The sequence below is a fragment of the Mastigoproctus giganteus genome, chromosome 10, assembly GCF_048544385.1.
Source record: "Mastigoproctus giganteus isolate SK-2022 chromosome 10, ASM4854438v1, whole genome shotgun sequence".
NCBI classification, from domain to species: domain Eukaryota; kingdom Metazoa; phylum Arthropoda; class Arachnida; order Uropygi; family Thelyphonidae; genus Mastigoproctus; species Mastigoproctus giganteus.
Window position 1 is genome coordinate 107138386 of NC_143584.1, and position 22246 is coordinate 107160631.

The window sequence follows — 22246 nt, forward strand, 5'->3', positions numbered from 1 at the left end:
ACTGGTTAAAGAAGTATTTCAGGATCATCTAGACAAGACTGCTGTAATAGTTAAGACACATCATTGGTTTGTTTAAAGGAGGTCTTGTCTGACCAATTTGGTTGTATTCTATGATGTGGTCACAAAGGAATTGAATGCCAAAAATAATTTTGATATCATATACTTGGATTTCAGGAAAGCTTTTGATACAGTTGCACATGGAAGACTGCTATACAAATTGGAGGGTTATGGCATTAAGGGTAAGTTTTCACAATGGGTAAAGGAATGGTTGAGTGGGAGACGACAGAATGTGGTAATCAATGGACACTACTCTTCGTGGACAAATGTGATTAGTGGAGTTCCCCATGTTTCGGTGTTGTGCCCATTGCTGTTTTGTTTATTTATCAAAGATATTGATGAAGGTATATCAGGTTTAATGTCAAAGTTTGTAGATGATGCAAAGCTTGGTAGGGTTGTTAACGGCAGTGAAGACAGTATGCTGCTCCCTCTGGATCTAGATAAGTAGGGCAAATGGGCTGTGAAGCGACAACTGTATTTAACCTTGACAAATGTAAATTACTGCATGTCGGTAGCAATAGCCGAAGAGAAACGTACCAACTGTTTGGTAATACACTCAAGGAAGTGGAAAGTGAAATAGATCTGGGGGGGGGGTAATTTTGCAGTCAAATATGAAGTTCTGTAGTCTGTGAGACAGGCTGCCAGGGCAGGTCATGGATGCTTGTCAATGATATAAAGGACTTTTGCTGGCAGGGAGAGGGAGGTGATTGCTGTATCTCGTTATACAAGGCAATGGTCAGGCTACACCTAGTGTACATTTTTGGAGGCCTCATTTTAGGAAGGTTATGGAGTTGCTAGAACGAGTAAAAGAAGGGCAACAAGATTTGTGTGGGGAACAACAGGGTGCTCTTACCAAAAAATGCTTAAGTTCTGCAAATTGCAGTGCCTGGAAAGTAGGCAACTGCGAGGTGATCTGATTGAGTTGTATAAGGTCTTGAATGGGTTGAGCAAGTCGAATGCTGATGGAATTCTTCCTCTTGCACAGATAGAGAACCTGAGGTGTCAAAGATTCAAATTGGGGAAAGACATTTGTAGAATAATTGTTCGGAAATTTGCCTTTAGCCAGTGTAGTTCATTAGTGGAACAGACTTCCATCTTTTGTTGTGGAAGTTGGTAGCCCAAATAAATTTAAGGGTGAGCTGGACAGGCATTTGGAACTAATGGAGGGGTGAAATGAGAGTTTTTTTTTTTTTTTCTTTTGCCGATGCTTTATAAGCTTACTTTTTTTGGCATCGTATGCCTCTACTTCAGGCGCCTCCGTAGCCAGGTGGGAAGGAGCAACAGTGCGTAGCACACGCTTCTTGATTAGACCGGGGTTCGAGCCCGTCACCACCAAATACGGAAAGGTCAGGGAATGACCACCGCATATTCCCGGAGCAATATGGCCTTAGTTACTAATGCTCCTAAAAAAAAAAAAAAAAAAAACCAAACAAACCTCTACTAATGCTAATGCTAATAACAACAACCACCCTGTGAACTTGGTAGCAGTACCCCCCCACGAGGTAGAAACCCCAATCAGGGAGAAATAATATAAGAGCAATAATAATAATAATAACAACCAAAAATGCAATGTAAAACGAACTTGGTATGTTTAATGAGCACCGATATACTCTAAAAACAGCAACAATTTTAATTTCATTGAGCATGCGCATTAGTTCTCTGTGTGTTTTTATGGCCGCGTTTATTTGAAGTGCTTGAACTGGTGGCGCTGTGAAAATTTGGGCATATGCATCATCTGGACCTTAGTATTTTTTGGTTGTCAAAGAATGATACTCTGTGATGGTTGTAAACTCAGAGAAGTAGCACTCTGCGGTTCGCGAAAAAGTTGTGTGTGTATTTTGCTGACGATGTTTGTGAATATTTAGGTAATAAACGTTTAGTAAATTTTTGATGAAAGTAATCGAATCTGTATTTGATGCAAAATAAAACCTCTGGAATAAATAGCCATTTCAGTTAAATTTTGTGTAGTGCAACTGTAGTGAAAAATGAAAGATTATAATGAAGAATTTAGACAACTTCGGCCCGTGTGTGTGAGATTAACAAAATGTCAAAACACTTCGAATATACAGCAGCTAAAAGTCCTTCTAGAAGCTATTGACCACAGAGCTGTACAAGAGCTGTATGAATATATTCTATTCCCGCTGAGTCTAACGGTTCATCAACGGAATAAGTTAGTACATCTTTTCTTATTAGATGGTAAACATTCGTTTTACGTCATTAATGAGAATAAGTTTAATCTCATTAAATGAATTAAATACATTGAAATATAATAACATGAAAGAAAGAAATCTTATAATAATAAATATTATTATAATAATATTATTAGTTTATTTAAGTTTATAATTATTATATACACTGAGTGATCACTGAATTATGACCACTCTTATAAACCTGAATGCCACCCGTTGCCCACTTCAGGTAGAGAGTGCACAGTTAGTTGACCTACATAGCATAGATAAGGTTTCAGCAGGTAGTAAAATTCCGAGCCGACCGGGCTAGCCAGGTGGGTAAAGTGCCTGCCTGGCAACCCAAAGGTCGTGGGTTCGAATCCCGTCTTGGGCTTGGATCAAAGTACTGCAAAAACCTCGGGAGGTGCATTATGGCCACAGAATCCGATGCGCCAACAACTACCAAAAAAAAAAAAAAAAAAAAAAAGTAAAATTCCGAGCGTGATGGGTAAAAGGAAGGATTTATCAGACTTTGATAAAGGATAGATCATGGGTGCTTGACGAGCTGGTGCCTCGATTTCCAAAATGAATGAACTGGTGGGGTGTTTGAGAGCTGCCGCAGTTAAAGTGAACCAGAACTGGTGTAAAAATGGTCAAACAGCGACCCAACGGCAAAACTGCAGTCAGCGAAAGGTTGATGTTAGAGGTGAGTGCTAGGTCCGATGACTCGTACAGGCAAACAGGTGCAGCACTGTTAAAGAGTTGACTACCCAATACAACATGGGCCAAGCCAGAACAATATCTGGCATGACCATGCGGCGCATGCTTGCATGTATGGGCTATACCAGTAGACTACCCCTATGGCATCCTCTCCTAACCAAAGTTCATCGATGTAAAAGACTCGCCTGGTGCAAAGACCATGGAAGTTGGACATTAGAAGACTGGAAGAAGGTGTGCTGGTCGGATGAGTCGCGTTATTTACTCCACACAGTGGATAGTCGTGTACAGATTTGGTGTCAGCAACTTGAGGCTCTTCATCCATCATGCATGGTATCAAAAGTGGAGGCTGGTGGAGGCGGTTGTATGGTGTGGGGCATGTTTCACTGGCAGGAAATTGGACCTTGGTTCATGTGGAACAATGTATTAGTGGTCTCTGCTATCGTCAACTGCTTACTGACTGTGTACACCCCACAATGTTACACTTTTTCCCAAATACCGATGGTGTCTTCCAAGATGACAGTGTGCTGAGCCATCAGGCAGGAATGGTTTGAGGAACACAGTTCTGACTTTCATCATATTGATTTGCCTCCGAAGTCCACCAATATCAATCCCATAGAGCACTTGTGGGACACTATGGAAAGGCATATATGAGGCGTCTGGATACACTAATCACCTCCATACCTGTTGCTGACCACATTACACAGCTTGGTGTAATGTGGTGTAACACATACCTCCCAAACACTTCCAACATTTTGTTGAATCAGTGCCACATCGGATAGCTGCTGTATTGGGGGCAAAAGGAGGACTTACGAAGTATTAGGTAGGTGGTCTCAATTCAGTGATCACTCAGTGATTGACAGAGCTATCGGTTTCAACTTTTTCACTCTACACTCCCAGCTCTTGTGAAACCCGATATATTGTGTCCTCGGCTAAAGACATTGAATTACTAGCCATGTTTTATATATTAAATTGATTTATTTAAATTTATTGACTTATTAATTTAATTTAATATTTTTATTTTATTTATTTAATATGATTTATTTATTATTATATTAATATATTTTTGTTTTTTATTATCTAGCATTTATGTAATCTTATTAAAAATTAAATACATTAAAGTAAATAAATTTATATAAGTGAGTTAATGTAAAGGAATGGAATTGTCAGAATTAGTATTGTCAAAATGATGAAAGCTTATAAAGCATCAGTTAAAAGAAGCTGTTATCCAGTTCATTTGTTGATTCCTTCAAATAATTTTACCAAATAAATTTTTTAAACAACTCCCTACTTCCACAAAACTTGATGTATGCTTACTTCAGTAATCAATCAGTTACTCTCTGTGCTGAAGAGAAATTACCACACATCTGTTCTTCAGGCCTACATTTAATTTGTCTATTGCCTAACAGTTGTAAAGATACCATCAGCATTTAGTTTACTAAAGTCTTTTAAATTGTTCACTTGATGTTCTGCAGTCCAACTTTCCTGATGGTGTGATAATTTTCCTTTGTGATTTTAAAAGTTTACAACTTCAGATTAGGGGGTTTCCTAGGATATATGGCACCCAAGTGCCGATTGCAATTTGCACCCAGGTGGCAGTTGAAATTTGACACCCTCTTTAAAATTTGATTCATATGTGTAGTGCACCGCTTGCACACTTGGGATCGGCCCGCCCCTGCTTCAGATATTATTAGTGTTCTAGTTACATGCACTTGGTTGGCTTTTGCTAATGGCCCATTTACTGACAGATTTCGGGTAGCTAGGATTTACTTGATATGCATATAAGAGACATTCATTTTAACAGTGAGATATGGGAGGAGTACCATTTCCATCATTTTTTTCCATGTATAAAAGTTGGTTACTGTGATTCACTTACATAGGCAACTGTTATGTAAATGAATTACAACAAAATTTACAGTTTCCATATCCTGTTAAAATGAATATTTTTTAGGGAAGAATAGTATTAATATTAGTAGAGGCATATGGTGCAAGAAAGCAAGCTTATATAGCATCAGCCAAAAAAAAAACCTTCCCATTTCACCCATCTATTCACTCCAAAAGTTTGTCTAGTTCAGCCTTGAATTTATTTAAGCTATCAACTACCACAATGACAAATGGAAGCTTGTTCCAGCAATCAGCCATATGCTGGCTAAAGGCAAATTTCCACACATCAATTCTACAACTGTCTTTCCTCAATTTGAATTTTTGCCCCCTCAGGTGCGGAGTCTGAGCAAGATGAAGAATTCCACCAGTATTGAGCTTGCTCAAACCATTCAAGGCCTTATACACCTCAATCAGATCGCCTCACAGGTGCCTGGTCTCAGACAATGCAATTTGCAGAACTTAAGCCTATCTCGGTAACAGCAACCCTTTGTTCCACTCATAATCTCATTGCCCTTCTCAGTATTCGTTCTAGTAGCTCAACATCTTTTCAAAAATGAGGCTTCCAGACCTGTATGTAGTACTCAAGTTGTGGCCTGACCATTGCCTTGTACAAGGGGATAATCACCTCCTTATTCGTGCTAGCAAAATTCCTTTTATATCATTGACAAGACCTCATGAGCCACTCTGACAGCCTTTCTGCACTGCTCAGAAAACTTCACAGGTCTTTTTCATCTCCACTACCCTGACCACACAGTTCATATGTTACTGTGGGGTTACTGCTACCCATATACAGTAATTTTCAGTTGTCAATGTTAAACTTCAGTTACCATCTCACAGCTCATTTGCTCAACTTTTTTAGATCCTGTTTCAGTAACATACCGTCCTTACTGTCATTAACAACCAAAGAACCTTCATATCGTCTGGAAACCTGGACATTGTCTGATATACCTTCATCAATATCATTGATAAATACAGAAAACAATAATGGGCCCAACACAGACCCCTGGGGAACTCCACTAATAACATTAGTCCACGAAGAGCAGTGTCCATTGATTAGCACTCTCTGTCTTCTCTCACTCAACCATCCTTTTATCCATTGTAGCAACTTGCCCTTAATGCCATGCTGCTCCAACTTTTGCAGTAGTCTTCTGTGTGCAACAGTATCAAACGCTTTCCCAAAATCCAAGTGTATGATATCAAAATTATTTTTGGCATCCAGTTCCTTTGTGACAACAGCATAGTATCCAGTCAGATTGGTCAGACAAAACTTCCCCTTAACAAACCATGCTGAGTGTGAACTATAACTGCAGTCTTGTCTAGATGATCCTGCAGTGCTTCTTTAACCTATGATTACATTATTTTCCCAAGAACAATAGTTAAACTAACAGGTCTGTAGTTACTCTTGTCACCTTTTGATTCCCCCTTGTGAATTGGAGATATATTTCCACATCTCACGTCTGTGGGGATCTCCCCTAAGTCCAAGGATGCCCTCATAATCATGGCTAAGGGTCTGCTTACTTCCTTTGCTGCCTCCTTTAATATAGCCGGATAGATCCCATCCACCTCAGGTGCCATCTTTATGTTTAACTTCAGCAATTTCTCCTCCACTTTGCTCTCAGTTATTATAAAATAATTTAATTCCTTGTTAGAGTTTGATAAGCTTCTGGCCTCCACTTCTCTACAGAATTCCTCATGTGTGAATGTAGATGCAAAATATTCATATGGTTTATTAGCTACCTGCGCAGAATCATCAAAATCGAACCATCGATATCAAGTGGACTAATCTGATTCATCCTCTTCTTTCTAGAGTTTATATAAGTAAAGAAGTTTTTACTGTTTTTCTTTGCATCCTCTGCCAAAGATTTCTCGTAATCTGCCTTTGCTTGCCTAACCTTCTTTGTGCTTTGATTGCAGACAATCTTATATCTACCATAGTCATCTGAGTCTCCTGATAATTGATATGCGTTCCATTTTTTTTCTTCTCTCTCAAGTCTCATTAGTTCATCTGACCTCCATTTATTCCTAAACCTTGAACAGACTTCCCCTTGAACAGCATTTCTTAGTTGGAATAAAAGCATAGTAGCTTCTAAGATTACTTCTTTGAATGCTTCCCATTTAGAATTTTTAGGAACAGAAGGAACAAATTTTAGGAACAAAAGCCTGGTACAGGGGTGGGGAAACTGCGATCTTTTGGGGTACCAGTTGCAACCTTTTGTCTATTTCTCTCATATGCAAAATCTGTGTTTTATTACATGACACCAAACATGAAATATTTTTTGGGTATATTTTATATATTGTTATTCTCATTGTATAAATTAATGTACATTTACGCCATACATTAGCACAGTGGTTTTCAACCGGGGTGCTGCAACAACATTCATGGGGTGCCGTATAATTTGGGTTTAAGTTACTTAAAGTTATTATTATTATTTAATTTATACATTTATTTCATTATAAAAAGGTGTACGTATCCATTGTACTGTATTTTTTTTAATTTTGAGGTGTTCGGTATTTATTTTGGCCTAGGGGTGCCGTAAAAAAATTACCGCGACACTAAGGGCACCATGAACCGAGAAAGTTTGGGAACCTCTACATTAGCAAAAGAAACATAAAAGGCATTCAAATATTGGATAGATCGATAGAGGACAAAACAAAGTGAAGAGGTAAAATTATATCGATAACTGTGTAGTTAGTGAGAGGCCAGTCAATGGCAACTTAGTAGGCGCCTCCGTAGCCAGGTGGGAAGGAGCAGCAGTGCGTAACACATGCTTTTTGATTAGACCAGGGTTCGAGCCCATCACCACCAAATACGGAGGATGCGGAAAGGTCAGGGAATGACCACCCCATATCCCGGAGCAGTATGGCCTTAGTTGCTAATGCTCCCAAAAAAAACAAATAACAAACAAGCAACTCAGTAATTGGTGAATGGCAACCACTCAGTGATTTTTGCCACAGGCCTGAGAGCTTCTTAAGAAAGAACTGTAACACGTTAAAAAAAATGTATGCATTGCCTTTTCTTGTTAAGGAAGATAATAATGAATTTTATATTAAATTAAATATAAAATAAAGCATTTATTCCAATTCACTAATCTTTACAGAATATTATTGTTTCCCATATAGATGATATGGCATCACTTCCACTTGAAACTGCACTTCATTTTGCAATGTTACCGTTTTATTAGTGATGACTCATCTCACTGACTGCTGTCAGTATTAGTTGACATTCCGGTCATTCTCCCCGGTGCCATTGGTTTCCAGTGCTTGTTTCCTTTAAAATTGATTCTTCATTCAATCTGTGTATTTCATTTTTAATTTTTTACCGGTAACCCGATTATGTCAAGAAATAAGAAAAGAGCATTAAAGGAAGAAAAGAGAGTATTCAATGAACAGTGGGAATTGCAGTATTGTGTTGTTGCAGTGAATGATAAAATTATGTTTGCTCTGTGATGCCATATTGGCAACAGTGAAGAAATACAATGCATATCAGCATTATGCGACTCATAGGGACAACAAATATGCCAAACTAGAAGGAGAACCTCGAAAGTCTGCACTTAAGAAAATGAAAGATGGAAAGCTGTAGCAGCAGCAACAAGTATTCAAAACTACGTCAGGACAAGGGACTGACTGACATCACTGAAGTGACACAAAGTAGCATGTATACTTGGAAGAAGACGTAAGCCATTTAGCGATATGGAAATCATAAAAGAATACATTGTTGAAGTTGTGGAATGTTTAGATTCAGCTATGGTTAATAAGTACAAACAACTACCTCTTTCAAGAAGGACCATAACTGATTGGCAACATGAATTAGCTCATAATATATAGAAAACTTCATGCAATATGCCAAAATGAAGCCATTTATTATTCGATCGCCTTGGATGAATACCATTGACGTTACAGACTTAGTGCAGATGTTATTTATTTATTTGTGTTTTAACTGTGGAATTTCATTCTCACAAGGTGTTACTGACTTTGGTACCCTTACTGCTTTACTGGACATGTGGAATTGACATCTTCACCATCTTCAAAGAAAAATGCCGTGAAGCAAAACTGATGTCAACGTTTGCTCAGATCGTGGCAGTGAAATTATTCTTGTAGGAATGAAATCCTTTATTCCACATTCCACTTTAAAATCTCATCCTTTATCTAAACCTTGGTTTTCCAATAATTTAGTAAGTGTATGCATAGATGCCACACCTTCCATGAGAGGGAAACATGAAGGATTTGTTGCGTTACTGCAGAAAGAATTGCCAGATCCAGATACTTTGATTTGCTTTCACTGTGTTCTTCAGTAGCAGAATCTGTGTGCAAATCTACTGTTTTAAGTGACACATTAAATAAAGTATAGGTATTGTAAACTATATTCGAGCAAATACATCATGTCATCTGCAATTTCATAACATGCTTCAACCTAATGATGAAACATTCAGTGGATCTACTCTATCATTCTAGAGTGCACCGGTTGTCCCAAGAACAAATACTTGTCAAACTTTTATCTTTCTGAAAACAAATTACAAGCTTTTTTTTTGAGGAACTGAATCAACAGTGAATTGTCAAAAAATGGAATTCTGCAGAGATATTGCATTTTTGTCAAAGTAAAACGAACTGAATATTTTTTTTGCAAGGTAAAATCAAACCTAAATATATGTGGCTTAAAATACATCATTTCGGAAAAAGCTGGCCTTTTTCAAAACCTTACTTAACCGATCAGAACTTTCAGCTGAACTCTTTCCTGAACTGGCAAAAGTAATTAATGAACAAGATACAAACAAATCATTAACTAAATGCAACATGAAGGAATACTTCCTAGTTCATTTCACAAATATATGTGGTCTCAGTTTTAATCTCAACGATGTCCATTTCCACTTGAAGTCTGCCAAACCCCATGTACTTTTTCTGACAGAATTTCAGTTATCAGTTGATTCAACTACTGCTCATCTCACTTGCCCAAATTATTCGCTGTATGATTCCTTTCACCTCAAAGGTGAGACTTGGTAATTTGGAATCTCTGTACCTTATTGTGTCAAATTCATCTGTTGTTTCTACCCTTTTCCCAAATCCACTAATCACTTGAAGCTCTTTGACTTCCTCTCTTCGCAACTTGAGTTTCTCTAGTCCAACTTTCCTAACAGTGAGGTTATTTTCCTTGGTAATTTTAATGTTCACAACTCCAGCTGGCTTCCGTTTTCTAGTCACACCGACCCATCTGGTCAAGATGCTGAGGCTTTTGCAATTACTAAAGACCTTGCACAAATTGTTCATTTACCTACAAGAATACTGGACAATCCTAACCGTACAGCCAACACACTTGATCTTTTTTCTCACAAACAACCCTTCTAAATACACGGTTGAAGTGAGTTGTCCTTTAGGCACCTCAGATCACAACTTGGTGATTATTTCTTCTCTTTTATCCTTTATCTCATGGCTATTCCCAACCTCGTATTGTTTGGCATTACAAGAATGCAAAATGGGATGACCTGCACAATTTCTTTTCTTCTATTCCTTGTTCGGATTACTGTTTCAAAACTTCTGATGTCAACGTTTGCTCAGATGGTGTCAGTGAAATTATTCTTGTAGGAATGGAATCCTTTATTCCACTCCACTTTAAAATCTTGTCCTTTATCTAAACTTGGTTTTCCAATAAGTGTGCTAAGCCTGTTTAAGAGAAGAACGATGCATATCGTAATTGGCTTGTTTCCAATTCTTCATGTCATTTTCTGCCTACACCAAAGCTCGCAACAATTGTGAAGCAGTTATTAATCAGTCTAAACTAGATTTTGAACATGCTGAGAGTAGAAAACTTGCTTCTTGCTCTAATGGTAGCCGAGAATTCTGGTCTTTTGCCCAAGCTATTGGCTGCAACTTTTGCCCATCTCTGCTCCCACCTCTGTCAAAACCAGATAGTTCTGTTGTCACTTCAGCCAAGGATAAAGCTCACCTGCTAGCATCCCATTTTTCTTCCAACTCATGTATTAATGATCTTGCTAAAACACCTCCCACCATTCCCAACAAACTCCATTCAATGGCTCCTGTGTACTCCTGTCCAAAGGATGTCAGAAGAATTTTATGAATCTTGATACTAAGAAAGCTCCAGGTCCTGATGGTATTTCTCCACTTGTTCTCAAAACCTGTGCACCTGAACTTACTCCTGTTCTTTGTCGCCTTTTTTCACTTTCTTATTCGAAAGTGAAAAAAAAGTGAATAACTGGATGGGAGGGATTTGTCACCCTGTGACAAATCCCTCCCATTCAGTTATTGTCCCATTACAATTACTTCTACTCTTTCTAAAGTAATGGAGAAATCAATTAACCGCCAACTCTTAAACTACCTAGAAACCTTCTGTCTGTACAATGATCGCAAGTTTGGATTCCATCAATGTTTATCTACAGGTGATATTCTGGCTTATGTTACTCATTTATGGACAAATTCAATGAAAAAGTTCGGTGAAACACAAGCAGTTGCTCTTGACATCTCAAAGGCTTTCGATCATGTTTAGCATAAAGGTCTTCTAAACAAGCTTCCATCTTATGGTTTGCCAACTGTTTTTTGTAATTGGTTATCCAGTTTTCTCTCTGCTCACGGAGGGTGATGATAGATGGCTCTTTGTCTTCTAACTTCTCCACTAATGCTGGTGTCCCCCAAGGTTCAGTTCTTTCCCTCACTCTTTTCCTCTTGTATATTAATGACCCTCTTCCATTGACTGGAAATCCTATCCATAGTTTTGCCGATGATAGCACATTGCATTCCACTTTCCATTTTGAAAACCTTGCCCTACTATCAGCTTCAACTTCTTGAATATCCGCTACCAATTCCTTAAATGCCGATCTTCAAGTAATTTTCCAGTGGGGCAAAGAGAACTTAGTTGATTTCAATCCTTCTAAAACTCAGTCTTGCCTTATATTTTGCAAAAAAGGATTCTTCTGCTCCTATGCTTATCTTTGGTGACACTCTGATTTTTAGGCAAGATGATATATCCATTTTGGGGATTACCCTGATTTCTAATCTGTCTTGGCACAAGCACATTGCAAATATTGCTTCCTCTGCATCTAAAAAACTTGGTTTTCTCTTTCGCTCTCGGCGTTACTTTTCTTCCAAACATTTGTTCACTCTGCGCAAATTGCAAATTTGCCCTACCGTTAAATATTGTTTCTACATCTGGGGCGGTTCTCCCAAAACCTCTCTCAGGCTTCTAGATTCCATTCAGAAGTGGGCAGTCAGATTAGTTAATGACTTATCTCTAACAGTCTCTCCATTCGCTGTGTCATAGATGTACTGTTTCTGCTGCATACCTTTTCTACAGATACTTCCATGGGCACTGTTCTTCTGAATTGTGCCCATGGAAGTATCTGAATTGTCTGTAATTCCTCTCTCTTTTTGAAAACAGTCCGAACACATGCCACCACCACCAGCCAACATCCATATATTGTCCAATTTCAAACTCACAGAAACAACTTTTCATCTTCCTCGTTTGTTCATTCAAGTGCTGTTTTCTGGAACAACTTTCCTTTATATATATTTACTGAAAATTTCAGTCTACAGAAGTTCAAATCTAAGTTAACAAATATCTTCTTTCGTCTTCTCAACCTCCAACCCAAGCATGGTACTATGTACTATAGGTTCTAATACCTCTCATGTTTGGGATTTTCATAAAAAAAAAAAAAAAAAAATACCCAACTGTTATAGACTCCCTGAATGAAGAATACAATGAGTGGTTTGCTGAATTTGAGAAACATGATCTCACACTGAAACTAGCTTTTCAACCACACCTGACTGATGTCTCCAAAGCCGCTGATGACTTACAGATGGAATTAATTGAGGTCTCAAAAGATAATATTCCAACATCTCTATTTGATGCAAAGAAGGAATCTCTTTAAATCTGGGAAAAATGCTGTTGTCTAATCCTTGTCTACGTTAACATGCTCGTTGAATGCTATCTTGTTTTGGAACAATCTATTGTTTGATTCAACATTTTCATATATGACACAAATAAAAACAAGCTTGAGTTCTCAGATGACGGATATCCACTTGGAGGACCAATTAAAACTACGATCAACGATGTTATTATTATTATTATTAGCCATATGGTGCAAGGAAGCCTTAGGCTTATTCTGCACCAGCCAAAAAAAATTTGAGTTACCCAGACAGACAAAGAGAGAGAGAGAGAGAGAGAGAAAAGAGGGAATCACCAAGAAAGAGAAAAATTATGATATCCAGCTCAGGACCCTGGGTGTGCCAAGCCCATACTCACCAGATGTGAGCCCCTTGGTACCAATTATCTGGCATTAAGCAATCACAAAAAAAAAAGTCATTAAATGGTTGTTGTCTAAATTCGTCCATTTTTAGTTTTGTTTTCATCTTTGCTAAACAAATAAATGTCTTTGCTAATTTTTTTGTTTGAATTCCTCTTACAATAACAGGCTATAATTAAAATTGTAAATATGCCTACAAAAATATATATTTTTTTGTATATGTTTAATTCTCAACATGCGCCCTAATAGTATCTTGGTTAAATAAAATTTGGCCTTCCAATGTAAAAAGGTTCCTCACCACTGGCCTAGTAGCTTCCAAGATTACTTCCTTCAATGCTTCCCATTTAGAATTTGCTCTTGTAACATCATCAGTTGGTCCCACTGTATAGAATTTAAAAGCTGTCTGAGACCACTGTAGTCACCTCTGCGAAAACAAAAACCCTTCCCTTTATCCATGATGGTAGTTACATCTTTGCGCAAATCCCACATCAGTACACTGTAATGACTGCCACCTAGTTGTTCCTTTATCTGCAGATTTTTCATGCACGAATAATCACTGCTGATAATCAGATCAAGAGTATTACTCCCTTTGGTTGCCTCTCGAACATGTTGCTGTAGAAAACAATCCCAATAATTCCACAAAAGTTTTGCTGGTGTGTGAGTGACCAACCCACAATTTCTGTTCTATATCTCTGAATTTAAACTCCCCAATTATAAGACAATCTGATTTACTGGCCCACTCTATTTCTCTGTACAGTGGTTCGTTGTTCTCAAAAGAGTCATTAGGCCTATAACACACTCCTGCTCTCAACTGTTTTTCCCATTGCTTATGTCACAAACTGACTCAACACTGACTGTCCGCCTCTGTCCATCCAGTTGACATAGGCGGACACTGCACTGTCTGCCTATGTCAACTGGATGGACTTCCTTAGATTTTGTTTCTTAACTAACAGCATGACCCCTCCTCCCTTTCTATCCTGTCTATCCTTTCTGTATACATTGTACATCCCAAGTTCCAATTCTGCATTCCTTATCTCTGTGTGACACCACTTCTCTGATATCCCTACAATATCTGCCTTTGATGTCTTCACCAGCACCCCAAATTCATCAAATTTATTTACTATACTCCTACTGTTGGTGTATACATGCACCTATTCTTAATCTTAGTTACTTATTCCCTGATGACTACTAGGAGTCCTTGAAATCCCCAGCACTTCGCTTTCCAGGCTGCTGCTCATTTCAGTAGAAGCAGTGCAAGAATCAGGTTCTCCTCTGTCTGTGGCTACTGTTAATCTATTAGTCTGTGAATTCCCCCAAGTTAGCAGTATTCTCACCCATCTAACACTGCCTCAATAGCATCAGCAAATATTCTTGCACCCTTTCTATTTAAGTGTATCCCAGCCCTGTAGAAAGAGTCTCTCCTGTTAACAAACACAGACCATGCTGGAAAAAATTCTTACCCATGAACTCTGCATAATCTCTCCAGGGCCAAATTGATTGAAAAGGTTCTCATCATTGAAGGAAACATTTAAGAAAACAAGAAGCATGGTTTTCATTTTTGTTTTTGACATTCTCGCTTTTTTTTTTTTTTTTTTTTGTCGGGGAATTGTTTTTTCTTCATTGCATTGACTGTCCTTCAGTTTGTGAGTCTCTTACTGGAACAGCCAACTTTCATCAAATAATTGCAGTACTTAGAAAGTTTGGATCTTCACTGTTTTTCAGGACATCTTTACAAACTTGTAGTTTTCACATTCTTTGATCGTCATTCAAAATTTTTGGCTCCATCACAATTTTCTCATGCCTAAATATTTATTTAAAATTTGCATGTTTCTTTGTCCATATTGAGTTTGGATGCTGATCACTTATAATCAGTGCCCTTACCTGGTCCACATTTTCATTAGTTTTTCATAGATTCTGGATGGCCTGGTCATTCATTGGTTTCCACATTCTCTCTTCTAAAAATATTTAATGTCATTCAAGCTCTTGACATAGTGTCATCCCCATAAACTTGACATAACTCATAACTCTCAGTTTGTGTTTTTAATTTTGTTAATGATTTGAGGTTGATTATTTGTTCATTTTGTCTGTCATTTTTCCAGAATACTGCAAAACACACAAGGTAACAAAAATCTGTCTCACTGTAAAAGCAAATGAGCGTGTTGGAATGTGACTTAGCAGAAAATAAGCGTGTTGGAATGTGACTTGGAAAAGGTTCAATGTTAATTGCTTTGCATTTGTTTTGCAGATGTTGCTTGGTGTGTAGTGGATACATACACCATCTCGTTATTTAATAGTCATATCTTGTGTGTGCATTAGTGCCTGTTGTCTTTGCCTTGTGTGTTCATTTGACTGCACATAACAACTTGACACCCAGTGGATTCAAGCTGTTACATGCAAACAGACAGATTTTCATGAAATTTTACATTTAATTCTTGTAAAAAGATTTGTCCAACCAAATTTTATAAAAATTGGACAAACAGAAATCTAGTAATTTTTTTCTTTTTTCAATATAGTTTATATGGAAAAAAGCAATTCATAGATTAAATATGGTTTTAATGCAGTATTTTAAACTTTAGACAGTCTGTGTATATTTTGTATGTGGAGGTGAGAGAGCGACTTAAAGTATATGGGAGAAAAGTAATAAATATTATACAGTTGTAATTAAATTGAATGGCTAAGTTTAGAGAACATAAAACTGTAGAGTTTTATTAAGTGATTTATAAAGTTATAATCTTAGTTATTAACTGATGAGAAGATAAGTGCCTCCGTAGCCAGGTGGGAAGGAGCAGCAGTGCGTAGCACACGCTTCTTGATTAGACTGGGGTTCGAGCCCATCGCCACCAAATACAGAGGATGTGGAAAGGTCAGGGAATGACCACCGCATATCCGGGAGCAATATGGCCTTATAGTTGCTAATGCTCCTAAGAAACAAAATAACAAACAACAAACAATAAGAAGATAAATATATTTACTTTTTAACTGGTATTAAATGGGGGGGAAATTGCCTGAAATGTAATGCGCTGCATTCATTACCTAACTTGTTGTAATTTAAAATTTTATATTCTGATATTGCATTCTACTTATCTTGATATATACTGTATTTATATGTATATATATATCATATGAGAATAATAGTACTATATCCAATTATATATTGCATTGTCAACATTCATAGTATTTTTAATATTTAGAATTGCAATCCACTGATTCTTGTGGTTTTCCTGAAAGAACCTGATGAGTTTTTTCTATTAAATGTATTGTGAAATAGATTTATTTCATTGATGGTATAAAAATGTGTTAATAATGCTAATATTTATTTCTCTTTTCCTCCCCCCCCCAATCCCATTTAGAACTGAAGCTGTTGTGCTACATGCAGTAAATTGTATGGCAGATATCTTCAGGAATATAACCCTGACATCTTGGGATATATTTTATGACAGTTTTTTGTACCTTTTTACTTCCATTAGCTCTCCCACAGAAGAAATTCAAGGTAATATAATTAAAATTAGTTTTCTGTGGTATTTACCTGAATGTATATTGAAGTGTGAGTGACTTGGATTTATACTGTTGGCACCTTTTAAATACCTAGTGATGTAACATGCTGTAAAATCAGTTTTGAAGATAAGTAAAAAAAATATGTTCACACAAAACCTTTGATTAACTTCCAACATTTCTGTAGTGACTTAGTTACTTGGAACTCATTTGGGAAGGAATAGTCTTTTCTCAGATTGGAGCAATTTCTGACTGTCTTTCTATTCAGATTTAAATAAGTTCGTCTTGCCCAGCCTGTGTGTCTAGGTGTAATGAAGAGTGACAGTACACAATACAAACATTAAGCATTTCCTCATTACACCATGATTTCCAGTTTCTATTTTGTTGTTGTACATTTTCTATATATGTCAAACTAATTAAAGAGAATAATTAAAAAAAAAGTCATTTCAAACTTTGAGTTATGCATATGTATCACATTTCCGACTATAACACGTTAAAAAAAAAAAAAAAAAGCATTTTTGGTTAAAGCACGTTTTAGAAAAACAACTCACAAATCAAGCTTCCACAAAAATAATGCTAAAAATAATGCCTCCCTAAAAACAACTGAAACAGTTTTTGTTAATTCCATTTTTTTTCGTTAATTGCCTTTTTTTCTCCTTTGTTTTCCCTTTTCTTATTATTTTTAAATGGTTTTTATTATTTTTAAATAGTTTTCATGATAAATAATGGTTTTCAGCATTATTTATCATGAGTAGTTCAAAAGAACTAAAGTTAGTTTATCAGTAGGCATTTCCTCAGTTCAAGTCTAATTTAAGGTTAATTAAAGCTTTTTTAATTTTTCTGCAACTTTTAACAGTTATAAGAAAATTAAAATATTGGCAACAGTATTGTTGCCAATTGGTATCAGTATTGGCAACATCAGAAGAGAAAAAAAACAAGAAAAGAAAACTTCATTTGCCCATTCCTACCAATAATTTGCCCAAGTTTTCTGTAAATTTTTTCAAAGTACTCATTAGGTGGAAATTTATTCCACCAATTTCTTAGCATTAGCAGAGGCATGCGATGCAAGAAAGCAAGCAAGCTTAAAGAGCATCATCCAAAAAAAACAAAAAACTTCCCATTTCACCCAGCCATTCACTCTAAAAGTTTGCCTAGTTCTGTCTTGAATTAGAAAAAAAAAAAAAAATTGTGCTTGTTTATAATCCGGCATGGCCACCAGGTCTTTGGAGTTTATAATAAATCATCGATACAAATGTTAATCGTATTTAGCAGTCATGGTCTTAAACCCCTTCCACTCGAAGACTATGGGCTACTGCAATCGCACTTCTGACCACTCGGCTACGTCAAGCGCATTTCAGCGGTCAACTTCCACAAAGACAGATGGAAATTTGTTCCAGCAATCAACCACCTAAAGGTTGATTGCTGGAACAAACTAATGGCAAATTTCTACACATCTATTCTATAACTTCTTTTCTCGATTTGAATTTATTCCCTCTCAGGTGCATAATTTGAGCAAGAGGAAGTATCCCATCAGAATTAAGCTTGCTCAAACCATTCAGTTTGAGCAAGCTGAATCAAATCATTCAGTTTTTTCAACTTACCGATAATGAGCATGGACAATCTGTGCATCCCAGTAGCATTTGCACACATAACAATTGTAACTCGCTCTTTTCTCACCTTAAAACTTGGTGCAGGCATTTTTCTTTTAGTGGCTAGGGTTTTTCTTGGTAATGCTTTCCATAATAAGCCTGTCTCATCAGCATTATAAATGTTTTCATTCTCATAATTTGCTATAACTGAAGCAAACTTACTTTTAAAGGACATCGCTGCCGATTCGTCTGTGTAAAGTTTCTCGCCTTGAATATCTAGTTCACATATACCGTGTCTCAGTTTAAAGTTTTTCAGCCAACCTGTGCTTGCCTTAAAATCTTCATTACCTCTTAATTTTCGATTAAAATCCAATGCTTTTTCACACAACATTGGACCAGACACTGGTTCACCTAAACTTCACTTCTGAAGAAACCACAAATAAAGTGCACTTGCTAAAGTGGCATTTGCAGGTGTCAACATCGTCTTTTTCCTGCTAGATCCTCCTTCACTATTAATAATTGACACAAATTCTGTTATAGCATTGGAATTTTTCTTGATGTCGTAAATTGTTGAAGTCCCCACATTAAACACTTTGGAGAGATTTCTTAAAATTTAACATTTTCTAATTCTATTAATAATTTCCGTTTTATGTTGCAATGTTAAAACTGCTCATTTTCTTTTTGTTTACATTTTACCGTAAAAAAACTTTGAAAAAAAAATAAATCGCACAGTTTCGGGCCAATATTATTCTTACCGAATCAGGAGTTAAACTAATCTGAAATTCACTCATGTCTTCCGAGAAAACCCAGTAGCTCTGTGATATTTTTCTAAAATGCATTTCTGAAGGTCACATAGAAATCTAGAGGTCACAACCATAAAACAATTTGCAGTTTTCGGTTTATTCGGCTTTTTGTTTGTACAATCTGTTATAAATGGGTACTAAACTCGATCTTTCACTTATTAGAATCAAAATTCAGTTTGCAAACGTGATCACTATAACCCACGCTTACTGCACTACCATTATTAATAAAAAAAAAAAAAAAGAAAGGTTAGCCTTTCATATTTATTCCGGATAACCAACGTTCTACTGTATTATTAAAATATTTACTGAAAATTAAAAAATAAATTTATTAGAATTTGATTCTTAGGCAATACTTATAGTTTTATTATTTTTAATATATATGTTGTGTGTATATATTATTTTCACCTTAATAAATGACACTGCATTGGGACTACCTCATCCATACTGTATTAGAAAGTGCTAATTACATTTTTGTTGCTTTTTGGCCTTTCACCTTTCTTCTACTACTACGGACAGGTATAGAAACAGTTCTTGATACATGGTCAGGTGTAGTCCCGTAATGAAATTACCTGATCATGTATCAATATTTGCTTCAGCTAACATTAGATTCTGCACATTTTCCTTACCTATATTCGACCATTATCTGAATATGTTTCCCCCCCACATCTGACGACAGCTGTATCACTTTTTATTTTTATTTTATTTATTTTTTGTATTTTACTCTACTAATTTTACGTTACGGTTCACTGACCTTCTATTGGCTTTTCAATTCAGCCCATAATTTTCTTAATTCATCATATATTTTAGGATATTAACATTCTTTTACCTTTCACTTATCTACTACACTTCCTTTTCTACTATCCTCACCCTTCTAGTTTTCATACCTGACTTATTAACCTTTCATTAATTGAAACTGTTTTATCAACTGAAAACCTTTTTTCATCCACTGTAACATTTAATATATAATATAACATAACATATATTTAATATAACATATATATATGTATATATTAAATGTTATAGTGGATGAAAAAAGGTTTTCAGTTGATGAAATAGTTTCAATTAATGAAAGGTTAATAAGTCAGGTATGAAAACTAGAAGGGTGAGGATAGTAGAAAAGGAAGTGTAGTAGATAAGTGAAAGGTGAAAGAATATTAATATCCTAAAATATATGATGAATTAAGAAAATTATGGGCTGAATTACGTAGCCAATAGAAGGTCAGTGAACCATAAAGTAAAATTAGTACAGTAAAATAAAAATAAAAATAAAAAGTGGTACAGCTGTCATCAGATGTGGGGGGGGAAACATATTCAGATAATGGTCGAATATAGGTAAGGAAAATGTGCAGAATCTAATGTTAGCTGAAGCAAATATTGATACATGATCAGGTAATTTCATTACGGGACTACACCTGACCATGTATCAGGAACTGTTTCTATACCTGTCCGTAGTAGTAGAAGAAAGGTGAAAGGCCAAAAAGCAACAGAAATGTAATTAGCACTTTCTAATACAGTATGGACGAGGTAGTCCCAATGCAGTGTCATTTATTAAGGTAAAAATAAGGATCAGGTTAGAATAAGATATGGTTAATAAAAATATGTAGAGTGTTGTGTAGGATTTGAAAGTTGTAATTTTGTGGAGATTGGAATTCAATAATATGATAATTCAATAATTTGTTACAAGCACATGGTATAGAGTGAACAAGCACATGGTATAGGTATTACATTGCTGAGCATTACTTACAAGGTTTTGTCGGTGGTTATTTATAACAGACTGGCAGCATATTCAGAGAAAATCATTGGAGAATATCAGTGTGGTTTCAAACCCAATCACTCAACAACTGACCAGATTTTCATTTTCAGGCAGATAGAAGAAAAAGCATTTGAGTATAATATACACTGATTTAACCTATATGTAGATTTCAAACAAGCTTTTGATTCACTCAACAGAGAAGAAATGATAAATGATCCCCTTCTCCTGGGCATACCTGCAAAGATTGTTAGGCTCATAAAAGCAATTCTGGCTGGTTCTAAAGCAGTGGTATCCTGAGTGGAAACAAATGCTTCTATGCACATGAAAACTAATGAATTCCAGAGTATTGAACAGACATTTAAAATTAAGGATATACAAAAGTCTCATTAGACTAGTTGTAACATACGGTTGTGAAGCTTGGACATTATTGAGTAAAGATGAGTGGTTGTTGAGAGTGTTTGAGTGTAGAATTTTCCAAAAAGTCTTTGGGCCCATACAAGACGTTGATGGATCCTGGAGGATCAGAGTGAACCATGAACTTGACAATCTTATTCAGGATGCAGACATTATCACATTTGTTAAGAGCCATAGACTTGCCTGGTTGGGTTATTATTATTATCTATATGGTGCAATGAAGCCTGAGGCTTATGGTGCACCAGCCAAAAATTTCCCTATTTATCCTGTGAGAGAGAGAGAGAGAGTCAAAAGTAGAAGGGAATCACCAAGAAAGAGAAGAATGATGATATCCAGCTCACGACCCTGGGTATGCCAAGCCCATACTCACCAGATGTGAGCCCCTGGGGTTAATTTTATGAGAATGGATGATAGCAGAACAACTAAGAAGATAATGGAATGGAAACCTATCGGTAGGAGGGCAAGAGGAAGACCACGGAAAAGATGGATGGATGACGTAGAAGAGGACTTAAAGACCATGAGAATAAGAAGTTGACTTCTGGAAGGGCTTACTGGTGGAACATCATTGAGAAGGCTAAGACCCACCCTGGGTTATGGGTTATAACACCAGAAGACGAAGCCGTAGTATAGGGTGACATATTGAATTGAGGATAGGGAAGGGAAAAAAAGAGTATTTAAATAAGTAAAGATGAAAAATAGCAATAGAAGTAGGATAGTAGGAACGTTCGTATCACCCTTGTACACTAATAGTTTTACGAATGGGAAGAATGGTAGAAATAGAAAGCAGAAAGATAAAAAGCAAAGAAAAAGTTATTAAATAACACAAAGCTAGCTGAGGTTGTGAAGCCCAACATTATAGTAAGGGCTCTGGCTTTGTAAGCATTAGTATAAAAGGGAGCTAACACCAAATGCTTGTATTGTAAGGAAAAGACAGATGTAAAAATATGTAAATCGAAACATGCCAAGAAATGAACCGAAAAAGAAATCAAAAGTATAATAAGAAAGCGGACGATACTTGGAGTTTTCAAGTAATGCATAACAGAAATAAGCTGGCAGGAAAAATATACATAGCTGAAAGAAAAAGGTGGGAAAATAAAGCGCACAATTTAGTAGAGTAGAT

The 22246-nt window shown here is 36.5% G+C and overlaps 1 protein-coding gene across 2 annotated transcripts in view; it reads left to right on the plus strand.

The window, feature by feature from the left end:
* The first annotated feature begins 1831 nt into the window (after nucleotides 1–1831).
* Nucleotides 1832–22246, plus strand: part of Tti1 (Telo2 interacting protein 1) — a 600292-nt gene continuing 579877 nt past the window's right edge. For both annotated transcript variants that reach the window (XR_016547507.1, XM_090382195.1), the window contains exons 1-2: nucleotides 1832–2227; nucleotides 16426–16565. Coding sequence is in view for 1 of the 2 variants with exons in the window: in XM_090382195.1 (XP_090238321.1) it covers nucleotides 2043–2227; nucleotides 16426–16565 (325 nt within the window). In the remaining variant the exon portion in view is untranslated. The remainder of the gene's footprint in view (nucleotides 2228–16425; nucleotides 16566–22246) is intronic.